Source organism: Petromyzon marinus, chromosome 35 (assembly GCF_048934315.1).
Source record: "Petromyzon marinus isolate PM22_M1 ecotype Great Lakes invasive population chromosome 35, UKy_Petmar_22M1.pri1.0, whole genome shotgun sequence".
NCBI lineage: Eukaryota > Metazoa > Chordata > Hyperoartia > Petromyzontiformes > Petromyzontidae > Petromyzon > Petromyzon marinus.
The window spans coordinates 10,079,032-10,092,075 of NC_133701.1; the positions used below are offsets into that span (position 1 = coordinate 10,079,032).

A 13,044-nucleotide genomic window follows, 5' to 3' on the forward strand; every position below is an offset into this window, starting at 1 on the left:
GTGAGAATTGTATTGTTTTATATATATTATTATTTTATTGTTTCCCTTCAACGTGACTTTACCGAAAGAACCAAGAATATAGGGGGAGATGTATTACCGTGATCGATATTAGTTAATGGAAAGCTTATTTGCAGGAAATTACGTCACAAGGCATCATTTGTTAAGCGTTTTAGGTGTTGCGACACACTAATCACGTATCTAATTTCATATCAGCAGCAGTTCCACGGACCACGTTCCACGGCGTTGTGGCTTACAGACCACAGGTTGAGAACCACTGTGTAGAGAAGAGCCCCACAAGGCGAATGTCACAGAGCCATCTCCGAGATCCATTTCATTGACCTCTGGTCCCCACAGCCAGAGCCGTCCCTAGGGGTACGGCAAATCGGGGGCGACCGCTCCGAGCCCCGCGCTTTGAGGCCCCCCCGCCGCACTTCTCCGGTTTAGATTGAAGGTGACGGAGGGGGGGGGGGGCACACAGTGGGATTTACCCCGGGCGCCGTACTGCCCCCTCTAAGGACGGCCCTGCCCACAGTAAAGAGGTAGCGGCGTCCCCACTCGCTCTGCCATGTCAGATCAACGACGTTGTCGCGCGACTGCCGAGCAAAAGTTTAAATTCTCGGGAGCCGGAATTTTGGCAACTGAAAACGCAGAAACCAAATGTGACGCGATGGTTTTTGTTTGCGATCGCTGGTGACCTGGCCCGTGCCATCGGCTCACTACTGCACTCGAGAACCCGGTTTAATCACGGGCAGGGGTTGAACCCCAGGACTTGATCCCAGGATCCCCACGGTCCTGGCTCAGCGCTCTGACCTCTGAGCCACCCGGCCACTTCAGCGGTACTCATTTTACTCAACTTGGAAGGACAGTCGGTTTGACCTTAGGTCCCGAATGGCACTTTGGACAACACGTCCTTTCGGGCCGCATTGCGAGTCGAACGCCCTGACCACGGGGAGCGGAGGGCTGGCGGTGGGCGGGGGGTGGTTGTGGCTCCATAACCCTCATTACACGCAGAGGTGCAGTCACAAGCGCCGCTTCAGAGCTTAATTTAGTGATAAGGCCACCGCCGCGGTGAACTTTACACTGGTGGTTTTCCCATTCGAACAACTCCGCGTGCATAGGGCATGGCGAGATCACACGCACACACGCGTGCGCTACGCTGCGCTGCGCGACCGCACGTAACAGCCTCCTCGTCGCCCTCTCTCCCTCTCTGCGTATGTACCTGCGCGTGGATGTCAGGACATTCGCCTAATTTACCGCGCCGGGGATGAAGCGGTCAGGCGTGACGCTCGCGCGGGCACTTCGCGAGCCTCGCACTCTTTTTGCCGCTAAGGTCAGGGCCAGACGCAAGGAGGAAAACGGGAAGAAGAAGAATAATAATAATAATCCCACTTGCCACCAAACTCCCCCGCCCCCCACCACCAACACCACCACCCACGCGCGCTTGCGAGAGGCGAACCCTCGGCGGAGCAAACGGAGAGAAGGGCTGCTTGGACGAAACGGCTCCGTCAGCCGTGCAGGTCGCGTGTCGAGGAGCGGGCAGGAGCGGTGGGGGCGCGCTTGGGAGATCTCCCCGGACCGCTTCGCGGCTTCGTGGCGCGGTCGTGTCTCTCACTGCCGGGGAGCGGGCGGGCGGGGGGGACAACGGGGGAGGGAGGGGTGGTGGCGGGCATTGAGAGCCGCATAGGGGCGGGGCGGGAGGAATGTAATGGGATTACGCCGACAGGTGGAAAGATGAGCGCCGCGTGCAGGATGAACAGACATCACTCGCTGGCCTGACCGTTGGGGAAAAATTACGCGGGCTTTGGCAGGAGACGTCTTTAATAAAGGCGACGCCACGGTGGCGAGATGTTAGCTACCTCGCCGGGTATGCAGGAGGTCGTGAAGTCTATCCCGACACCGACGTCTATATATTTGGAGTTTGCGTCTCTCTCTCTCTCTCTCACCGTGGTCGCGTGAATTTTTCTCCGATTTTTCCCATGACACTTAGAATCAACGTGCGTTTAAGAGTATGTGGCTGCTATAAATTGCCACGTGACGATAAGCCACTTCGTTGAGCTATCATTTGTGGGCAGGTCGCTGCTGAAAAATAGCCACGAGCTCAGTGGGGCCTTCCTTACCTGGTAAAATTAACAATTTAGTTTCGTTTATGACGGCTTGTGGACGAGACTAATGACGGAGTGGCAGCCGACATGCCCAAGATGAACGTCCACTGTGGAGATGGAGCGGTGAAATGAAGCTCGTGTGAAGGAGCTGGATGTCGATAATCTTGAGAGGCCTTCGTACACCAGTGGATGAATAATGGCTGATGACGATGATTGTGAAACGCAACAGAATATTTTGAGCGCAGAAAACAATTTGAATGTGATTTTGTTTGTGTGCGGTAATTGGCGACCAAGCTCAGCCCATCGACTCGCGAGACTTGAGAACCCGGTTTAAACCACAAGCGGCAGCCTGGATTCGAACCCGGGTCCTCAGCGGTCAACCGCAAGTGCTGACAGTTCTCAAACATTTTGACCTCTAACCTCACCTGGCCACAGAGAGCGGAATTGATTGGATGATGCCTTGTAGTCTGTAGAAATCCAGGAAAGTCCGTGCCAGGTTTTTCCCAAGGTTCATGTCTTTTCTCCCAAGTGGATGTTAAAGACTTCACAGGGGGTTGGTGGATCACAATTAGATGGAGGGTGCCACGCCGGGAGATGGAATTGCATCGGTGACCTCTGCCTTGCAAGCACCCCTGTGTGCGAACCGTTACATGATGACAGGGTATGGATATTTAACAAAGCTAACATTGGAGACGCAGCGTGTAATCTTACAGTGCATAATCCCTGGCCATGATAATCATGCCCTGTGTGGTTTTCTGGGGTATTAGAATTCACGTCGAGTTGCCTTTGCAGTGGAGTAGAACCCATTTGCGAGAGTGTGTGTGTGTGTGCGTACGTTTGTGCATGTGGCTCGTGTGTCTGTGAGTGGGCGTGTGTGGGCGTGTGCGTAGATGTACACACAGTATTTGGTACGCGTGTGTACTTCTCGATTTATGCGTGACATTCATGTGTGTGTTTGTGTGCGTGTGTGTGTGTTCATGTGTGAGGGAGCGGCAGTGTAAGTGGTTAGCACGCTGTGCTATGAACCCGCCGATCCGAGTTTATCTGAACTGGTCCTGGGCCTCCCCTAGGTCAACTTTGTCTCAAATGAGTACCTGGTGCAGGTGAGTAAACATCGCCACTATGGAGACAAAGGCGGCCGGGCGTGGTGCTGGTCACCCACCCCCACGTGTGCCGTACCGGCCTTTATAGGTGCTGCTCGCTAACAGCGCTTGCCCCAACAGTTTGTTGATAGTCTGTGTATGTGATGGCGCCTATGGTGTGTGCGTATGTGTGCGCCCATGTCAATGCCTTCTGGGCTGGGGGACGGTGGGGGGCGGGGGCGGCAGCGGCGGCGGGGGGCGGGCGGGAGAACCGCAAATGAGCCTTGACCGAAGCGAAAGGAGAACATCCCTCTCTGTCGGGCCGAGAGGTGAGCGAGAGGCCCCCGTTGGTGACCGACCACGGCGCTTGCCCATTCGCTCGCGGGGAAATAGACGGCAGAAAAGAGTGAACACATCTCAGCGCCACGTGGGGGGGGAGGAGGCAACGATGCACAGTGGCTTCATCTTATCGGAGGCCTCTGCTATCCTTCAGTCCCTTTCAGAAGGGCACAGGCCACTCGCGGTGTCGCGGAGGGCTTTACAACGGCTGCCGCGGGTGGGCATCGGCGGAATGCTCCCGGGGGTCTTTAAGAGCAAAACATTGTGAGAGAGGGAGAGAGAGACAGAGAGAGAGGAGGGAGGGCGAGAGGAAATGAAATACAATTTTTAAAAAAACGCAACAACAGAAATAAACACCTCCGCCGCTCGGACCGCAACGAGCCCCCTTGCTTTGTTTGATGTCACGCGGGCGACCACCGAAATGACATCGGAGTTTCGCTTCGCCGAATTAGCCGCCGCCTGATGAGGAATTCCTTGTTGTCGCGTCCCCAACAGCGGCGGGTTCATCTCGGAGAAAACGGGCGTGGGGACGGAGGCGGCGGGTTTACATCCCGCGAGCAGGGCACGGCCTGGCGCTCGAGTTTGTGCGCACCCCTAGACGCAAGGGGTGGAAGGAAAGAAGTGAACAGCGGGGCGGAATGAGGAGACCTCCCCAAAATACGTGGCGCCTAAGTTCGCGGGGACTGATGATGCACGATGGACGGAGGGGTGCAGGGGGGAGCGGGTGGCGGCGGTGTTCAACGCGCTGGCCCACGACCCCGGCGAATTGCGTTCGATCCCCGGCCACGCGGCGAACATCGGTTGGCGATGCGTTACGACGTTAGTCTCAACCTGTCGGCGCCCTGCCGCCGCACGGTGCTCGCTCGCTCGCTGTCAAAGAGAGAGACAGAGCACGGCTCGGGGAGGAGACGGAGACGAGTGGTGGGTCGGCGCCAACAATTGCCCAAGCTCTGCGGTCCTCCGTATATATTCAGATGTTTTTTTAGCCAATGAGTGAGCGGTTTTATGCGCGCACGGGAAGGAACCGGAGCGCTCGGAGAAAACCCCCACGTCACGCGTGAGGGGGCAACGACCTATCCCAGACGGTAGACGTGGAGTCGGCGTTCATTTCCGTACAGCCTTCTCCTAGCGGGCCAGGGTTAGGCTCCTGGGTGGCCCTCCTTGGCCCCCGAACTCTGACCCACCGTGAAGTGCGATCGGACGACGGCCAAGTGACCAGTGTGGCTCTAGGAGGGCTTCATTCGGCAGTGATTGAAAGAAAGGGGCTGTCAACTATTTTTTTTATAGATATGTAAAAAAGAAAACAAATAACAGCTACCGATCATTAGGTGGTAACATTTTAACGTGCAGACTTATAAAATCAAACGTAAAGAGAAGCTGACGGTGGATTGAGATCACCAATCCATGATTCCGTTTGTGATGTGCCCCCTTTAATAACAGCGGCAGGCAGCCGGTTTATAATGATTAATAATCGCAGGCATCATCTTCATGAACGTTGTCACTGTAATAACAAGGCGCAAAGTCCTACGATGCTCACGGACATCACCGTTATTACTTTAGTTTTTATTCTCGCCGTTATAGTCACATTAAGAGAGCGAATATCGGCGACAGTCACGGGCATCACCATTACGATTACTGCCGTTGTCATAGTAACAATGACGAGTGAAGTTCCTACGGTCACGACTAACATTGATGCCGTTACAGTAACGATGAGGAGCGAAGCCCCGCCAACGGAGGATACAGGAGCCGCAGGTGTAGGGCACGGCGGCCCCGCCGTGAGGCGGCACGAAGGCCGAGAAGGACACCTCCAGCGTGTAGCTGAGGCAGGATGAGGAGAGCAGCGTGGACAGGGAGCGGCGCGCCGTGCCGGCCTTCGCCGCGTCGCTGTCAAACGTCGTGCTCGCCTAGCGGGGGGGGGTCAGCGACGGACACACACAGGGAAAGGGATTGAGAGAGTGTTGGTCTATGGGCGGTGTTGAGTCTATGGGCGGTGTTGGTCTATGGGTGGTGTTGGTCTATGGGTAGTGTTGTTCTATTGGCAGTGTTGGTCTATGGGTGGTGTTGGTCTATGGGTAGTGTTGGTCTATGGGCAGTGTTGGTCTATGGGCAGTGTTGGTCTATGGGCAGTGTTGGTCTAGGGGCGGTGTTGGTCTATAGGTAGTGTTGGTCTATGGGTAGTGTTGGTCTATGGGTGGTGTTGGTCTATGGGTAGTGTTGGTCTAGGGGCAGTGTTGGTCTATGGGTGGTGTTGGTCTATGGGTAGTGTTGGTCTATGGGCAGTGTTGGTCTATGGGCAGTGTTGGTCTATGGGCAGTGTTGGTCTAGGGGCGGTGTTGGTCTATAGGTAGTGTTGGTCTATGGGTAGTGTTGGTCTATGGGTGGTGTTGGTCTATGGGTAGTGTTGGTCTAGGGGCAGTGTTGGTCTATGGGTGGTGTTGGTCTATGGGTAGTGTTGGTCTATGGACAGTGTTGGTCTATGGGCAGTGTTGGTCTATGGGCAGTGTTGGTCTAGGGGCGGTGTTGGTCTATGGGTCGTGTTGGTCTATGGGCGGTGTTGGTCTATGGGCAGTGTTGGTCTATGGGTAGTGTTGGTCTATGGGCGGTGTTGGTCTATGGGCAGTGTTGGTCTATGGGTAGTGTTGGTCTATGGACGGTGTTGGTCTTTGGGCAGTGTTGGTCTGTGGGCGGTGTTGGTCTATGGGCAGTGTTGGTCTATGGGCGGTGTTGGTCTATGGTTAGTGTTGGTCTATGGGCAGTGTTGGTCTATGGGCGGTGTTGGTCTATGGGAAGTGTTGGTCTATGGGCAGTGTTGGTCTAGGGGCGGTGTTGGTCTATGGGTCGTGTTGGTCTATGGGCAGTGTTGGTCTATGGGTAGTGTTGGTCTGTGGGCGGTGTTGGTCTATGGGCAGTGTTGGTCTATGGGCGGTGTTGGTCTATGGGTAGTGTTGGTCTATGGGCAGTGTTGGTCTATGGGCAGTGTTGGTCTATGGGCAGTGTTGGTCTATGGGCAGTGTTGGTCTGTGGGCAGTGTTGGTCTATGGGTAGTGTTGGTCTATGGGCAGTGTTGGTCTGTGGGCAGTGTTGGTCTGTGGGCAGTGTTGGTCTATGGGCAGTGTTGGTCTATGGGCAGTGTTGGTCTATGGGCAGTGTTGGTCTATGGGTGGTGTTGGTCTATGGGTAGTGTTGGTCTATGGGCAGTGTTGGTCTATGGGTAGTGTTGGTCTATGGGCGGTGTTGGTCTATGGGTAGTGTTGGTCTATGGGTAGTGTTGAGTCTATGGGCAGTGTTGGTCTATGGGCAATGTTGGTCTATGGGCAGTGTTGGTCTATGGGCAGTGTTGGTCTATGGGCAGTGTTGGTCTATGGGTAGTGTTGGTCTGTGGGCGGTGTTGGTCTATGGGCAGTGTTGGTCTATGGGCGGTGTTGGTCTATGGGTAGTGTTGGTCTATGGGCAGTGTTGGTCTATGGGCAGTGTTGGTCTATGGGCAGTGTTGGTCTATAGGCAGTGTTGGTCTGTGGGCAGTGTTGGTCTATGGGTAGTGTTGGTCTATGGGCAGTGTTGGTCTGTGGGCAGTGTTGCTCTGTGGGCAGTGTTGCTCTGTGGGCAGTGTTGGTCTATGGGCAGTGTTGGTCTATGGGCAGTGTTGGTCTATGGGCGGTGTTGGTCTATGGGCGGTGTTGGTCTATGGGTAGTGTTGGTCTATGGGTAGTGTTGAGTCTATGGGCAGTGTTGGTCTATGGGCAATGTTGGTCTATGGGCAGTGTTGGTCTATGGGCAGTGTTGGTCTATGGGCAGTGTTGGTCTAGGGGCAGTGTTGGTCTATGGTTGAAAACTTGCCCAATCCTGGCCAGTCTAGCTCAAAATGTCAATAAGCAAAACTACAAACTGTGCAAACATAAAGTCATCGCATGCATATTAAACCTCTGATAACAATAATCATTTTCACTTGTAATGCGCATTTCATCCGTGCATCCCAATGCGCCCCGCGTATGGAAAGCAGGAAATAAACAGAACCTGCAGGGTGAACGGCCAGAACTATGGGGTATAGGCCAGTCCATAGAAGTGAGTTTTCAAGACAGACTTCAGAATCTGAATGTTCATTTATACCGGAGGAATCGGCGATCCGAAGGATCTCAGAAAGCTCGCTGAAGAGAACAAAATGGAACGGTTGCTGCAAATATTGTGGGGCTGTACCCATCGAGAGCCTTGTAGGTCAGCAGCAGCATCTTTTAGTCCAGCGGTCCCCAACCTTTTTGGCACCAGGGACCGGTTTCGTGGAAGATAGTTTTTTCACGGACCAGGGGGGGTCATTGGGTCTTTCCCCCTTTTCAAATAAGCTCTCCAGCGACGTTTGTTTTTTACTCATTGTGGCTACTAGGGGTTAGGGGTTAGCTTGTGGGCTTACCAACACCACGTGACTGAGACTGAGTGTGCAGTGCGGGAAAGAGGCGCGGACGGAAGTGGTAAATAATAAAATAATGGGGGCGGGCCACGCCCGGACTCACCGCTCTCACCTCCTGCTGCTGTGTGGCCCGGGGGTTGGGAACCCCTGGGATAGTTCACTCGATAATTGACTGGTAGCCAATGCAAAGAAAATACTACGCCTCAGGGTAATTTCGTTAACAATTACAACACCTACAGAGAGTTTGAATTTCCATGAAGTCAAAGTATTCGCACGCGAGCAGTGTTTCACTGTTACGTAACGGGAATTCAATAAATGCCAAATGACCTTCTCGTAAGGTACGATTCCCTACGCGGCAACATTCCAGGCCGACGTGCTACGCGTTTACACATCTCATACCCCCGCGGTACGCGCGTCTACCGACACATTTGGCCAGGACGCGATTATACGTATCGCAGCTTAAACTCTTAAAGCCATCAATACATAATCCTTTCTCGGATTCAACTCTTTTAAAAAAGTCGGTTCCGTTTCTCCACACTGCCTTAGCACGCAAATCACACGCTCAATCATTTTAAATGTAGAGCCCTATATACAAGGGACAATCGCGAATACGCAATTTCCTGCTGGAATACAAACTGTCATTTTATTTACCTATCCATCCATAAAAGCCTCACCGAGTCTCAAAATTCTATCGGGCAGCATTATTGATGGACGTGTTGAGTTGTTTTTCTTTAATCACGCTTGTGCACTACTGCCAACGGGAAGTTCCGCCAAATAATAAACAAACACAAAACCTTCGATTTAAAGCTTTCGTGACTGCAGGGACTCACAAGAAAGGTGAGAGACTCGATCAGCTGAGCCGTCTTATCCCGGAGTTTGTTGAAGGATCTCAAAGCTATGTGGAAACCTTCCCCGTAGAGGCGGTTACATTTTGATTTAAAGCTTTCGTGACTGCAGGGATTAATATTCTTGGTTCTTTTGGTAAAGTCACGTAGAAGGGAAACAAAATTCTTGTTTTATATTTTTATTATTTTATTGTTTCCCTTCTACGTGACTTTACCGAAAGAACCAAGAATATGAAAAACAAAAAAAACAGTAACTAACGATAGCTCAACGAAGCAGCTTATCACGTGGGAATTTATTGCAGCCAAACGCTCGTCGATTCTAAATGCGGAGGGAAAAACTGGACCCGGGGAAAAATCCACGCGACCACGGCGATAGCACGCAAACTCCAAATAGACAACAGGCGTCAGGGTCGGGAATCGAACCCACGACCTCCTGTATACCAGGCGAGGTAGTTAACATCTCGCCAACGCGGCGCCTATCTGACCAGCGTGGTGAAGCATAGTACAAAAACAAACAAACCCATGACCAACACGCCACGCAAGCGGATCAGCACAAGAGATGCGAATTTAAAAATGATCGAGGCGGCCAACATCTCGCCTGCACTGCGACGATATCCTGCGAGCAAATCGCCGACCGCCGGGCGGGGCGGGCCCCCCAGCCCCCCCAGCCCCCCCCAGCCCCCCGTCCGCCCCCTACCAGCGAGAAGTCGCTGGCGTTGCGGCACAGGAGGCGCGGGAAGAACAGCTGGCGGCTCGAGCGCTCGGCCTCGTCGAAGGCGTTGCCGTACACGAAGCTGTTGGCGAGCGTGGAGTGCGCGTGCACGTCCACGCACACTTCCACGCTGGTGTTCTGGGCGGGAAGGCACGTGGCATTGGAGTAAGAGGGCACGGGGCTCGGCAAATGTCCGGTCACACAAAGTGCGCGCGTGCAGTAGTGACAATGATGCAAATATAATAACGGTGATTACCTTTGCATGGGACGCTAAGAGACAAGCCCTATAAATAAATAAATACGTAACTGCAGGGGATTGATGTGAAGCTTTCGTGACTGCAGGAATCCACACTCTTTGGTCCTTTCGGTAAAGTCACGGAGGTAGAAATAATAACAGATCACGATGTTTGGATCGCCACACAAGCAACCGTCTTCAGGTGGGAAGACGATTGTGTGGAGATCGAAACGTCGTGATGTATTATTATTTGTTCTACCTACGTGACTTTACCGAAAGAACCAAAGAGTACATTAGATTATTGACTATTCGGGGGGAAGGTGGTGCCGGATTTTAAAAACGCCGGATAATCGACTACATAATTTTTTTAGAATGGCTTATTTTTTTCACATTCTTGTACAACATTGTATTTTGAGGTGTTGTGTGTATGCTTTTTTTACTGTTTGACATTTGCTTACGATGTTAATTTGCCAAAAACATACAAATAGACAAAAAATCATATCCTACTTTAAAAAGTTAATGTATTTACTGGAGCGTACTTACCACTGCATTCTCGAAGACTTGCATGGGATGGTGTATATACGTACAGTATTTTCATTGTTTAAGTTATATGTAGTGTACAATGCATCGTATATAATATTTAACACAGAAATAAAGCATTGCGACTTTTTTTTGTTGTCACGCGCAAGGTGCCGACCGCTGGACTGGTTACAGCCTTTGGAGCGGTTTCGCCGGATCGGCCCGGGACCGCCGGATCATCTTGGAAGCCGGATAATCGCATGCCGGATAATCGCATGCCGGATAATCGCGGATTGATTGTAGAGGCACACCGGGCCTAAGGGCTTGTGGAGTTCAAATAGCGCGCCTCTACTCTCATTGGGCGGGGGAGCTATCGCAGGGGGGAGGGTGCGCAAATCCGATTGGGAGTTGGAGAATCATTCAAATCGGATTGGCCGTCGGGGTTGTTTGGAAAAATAAACGGAATGCAAATGAGGGGACGGTTGGGAGAGCGTTGGAAGGCGAAACGGCGGGGATTGGTGGAGAGTCTGGGAACATTCCCGAGAGGATGCAGCAGAGGACACAAGGAGCGCAGAGGAAAGAGTTTGGTTGCCTGAACGGAGTAATTCCCTGTGCTCAAGACGTAACAAAGACGAAGTTCGAGACTTACGCGGGGCTGGAACTCTTTGACACGGTTATAAAGCTCATGTCCACGAGCTACTCAGTTTTAGATGATTTGGCTGCTATAAATTTCCACGTGATAAGCCAACTTCGTTGAGCTGTCATTTGTGGCCAGGTCGCTTCTGAAAAAGAAGCTAGTAGCTCAGTGGGCCTCACCTGGTAAAATATAAATGTTTATTTTTCGTGATATCCTTTCCTTTCCTATACTTTGCACTCCTATCGTGTTTTTAGTACTGTTTGTTGTAACTTTCTGACCCGCCCCTACCGGACATCTGTGCAACAGAGCTTTATCACATCATCGTATTCCTCGAGTACAAATGAAGAGTGTGATTCTGATCACAGGCAAAGAGCAGAGGGAAGAGGAACAATCGAGAACGGATAGCGAGAGAAGAAGAAACGAGTTCTTGAGGCAGGGATTTAAACACCGGCGCGTCGTCATCTTGGGATGAAGAGTTTCTCGGAAGAGCGGGAGAACTCCGCGTCAATGCGGTTGCCTTGAGCGGTGTATGATCATCATCATCGTCGTCGTTATTTACGCAGCCTAACTCGGACGTTGCGTTCCACGAGGGCCGAGCTGCGATCGACACGAGAGCGACGTGGAGGGAGGGAGAGGGGATAGAGGGAGAGAGCAGGGAGGAGAGGAGTGGGGAGGGAGGGGAGGGATGGGAAGGTGGGAGCAGGGAGGGTGGAAGGGGAGAGAGGGGAGGGATGGGAGGGAGGTGAGCAGGGAGGTGCACGGCGAGTGCCACCACTCACCGGCTGCGCCTGCAGGGTGACCACGTGCCGTCGCACGGCGTGCAGGGTGGGGTGTGCCCAGGGTGAAGGGTCCTGCCAGGACCGGTTCAGGTCGAACCCCATCAGTGAGCACCTGTGTAAAGACAAAAGGTCCCCCCCACCCCCATATAGTCTTTAAAGACTGTTGGGGCAAGTGCTGCTAGCGAGCAGCACCTATGACGGTTGGCACGGCACGGGAAGGCGAGCACCACGCCCGGCCGCCTTTGTCTCCCCAGTGGCGATGTTCACACGCCGCAGACACACGCACACACATACAGCCAGGCACACGCACACACATACAGCCCGACACACGCACACACATACAGCCAGACACACACATACAGCCAGACACACTCACACACATACAGCCAGACACACTCACACACATACAGCCAGACACACTCACACACATACAGCCAGTCACGCACACACGTACAGACAGACACACGCACACACATACAGCCAGACACACACATACAGCCAGACACACTCACACACATACAGCCAGACACACTCACACACATACAGCCAGACACACGCACACACATACAGACAGACACACGCACACACATACAGCCAGACACACGCACACACATACAGCCAGACACACGCACACACATACAGCCAGACACACTCACACACATACAGCCAGACACACTCACACACATACAGCCAGACACACTCACACACATACAGCCAGACACACGCACACACATACAGCCAGACACACACACACATACAGCCAGACACACGCACACACATACAGCCAGACACACGCACACACATACAGACAGACACACGCACACACATACAGCCAGACACACGCACAGACGCACACACAGACACGCGCCCACCAACCAAACACACGAGACACCCCCACTCTCCGTCGCTAGTGATACGCACAGTATATCTTGAATGAACAAACGTTTTTTTTTATAACACTTCTGAAATTAAAACAAAGTTGTGTGCTTAGTAATATATTAATCTACAGCAAATAAAGATTATTCCGAGAAATAACAGAAATGTTTAAAAATTCAATCGTCTGGCCAACGGGCCTTTATATTTTTTTCAAGCTGTTAAAAGTCATTCGTACGGGTGCGATGTTTTAACTCTGCGCTCCAGATCACTGCACACAAAGATACCACATGTAGCCTTGAACAGAATGTTGGGGGAAGTGCTGTTTGCGAGCACCTATTAAGGACGGAGGGGGGGGGTATCCAGCACCACGCCTAGTCGCTTTTGTTTACACACCGCGCTTGTTACCCATTTAAGGCTGAGTCGATCTTGGGAAGGCCCAGGACGGGCACAAATACTCGCCACCGTGATGGGTCACGAGCAGGCATCATACTTGAGTCTCCGGGTTCACGGCGCCGT

At 52.6% G+C, this 13,044-nt stretch overlaps 1 protein-coding gene across 1 annotated transcript in view; it reads right to left on the reverse strand.

The window, feature by feature from the left end:
• Positions 1-1,436: 1,436 nt before the first annotated feature.
• AGBL4 (AGBL carboxypeptidase 4) overlaps positions 1,437-13,044 on the reverse strand; it is a 653,722-nt gene continuing 642,114 nt past the window's right edge. Inside the window, exons 9-13 of the mRNA XM_032966253.2 lie at positions 11,653-11,764; positions 9,468-9,620; positions 5,265-5,427; positions 2,528-2,618; positions 1,437-1,611 (exon numbers count right to left, since the gene is read on the reverse strand). Of these exons, the coding sequence (XP_032822144.2) occupies positions 1,506-1,611; positions 2,528-2,618; positions 5,265-5,427; positions 9,468-9,620; positions 11,653-11,764 (625 nt within the window). The 3' untranslated portion in view covers positions 1,437-1,505. The remainder of the gene's footprint in view (positions 1,612-2,527; positions 2,619-5,264; positions 5,428-9,467; positions 9,621-11,652; positions 11,765-13,044) is intronic.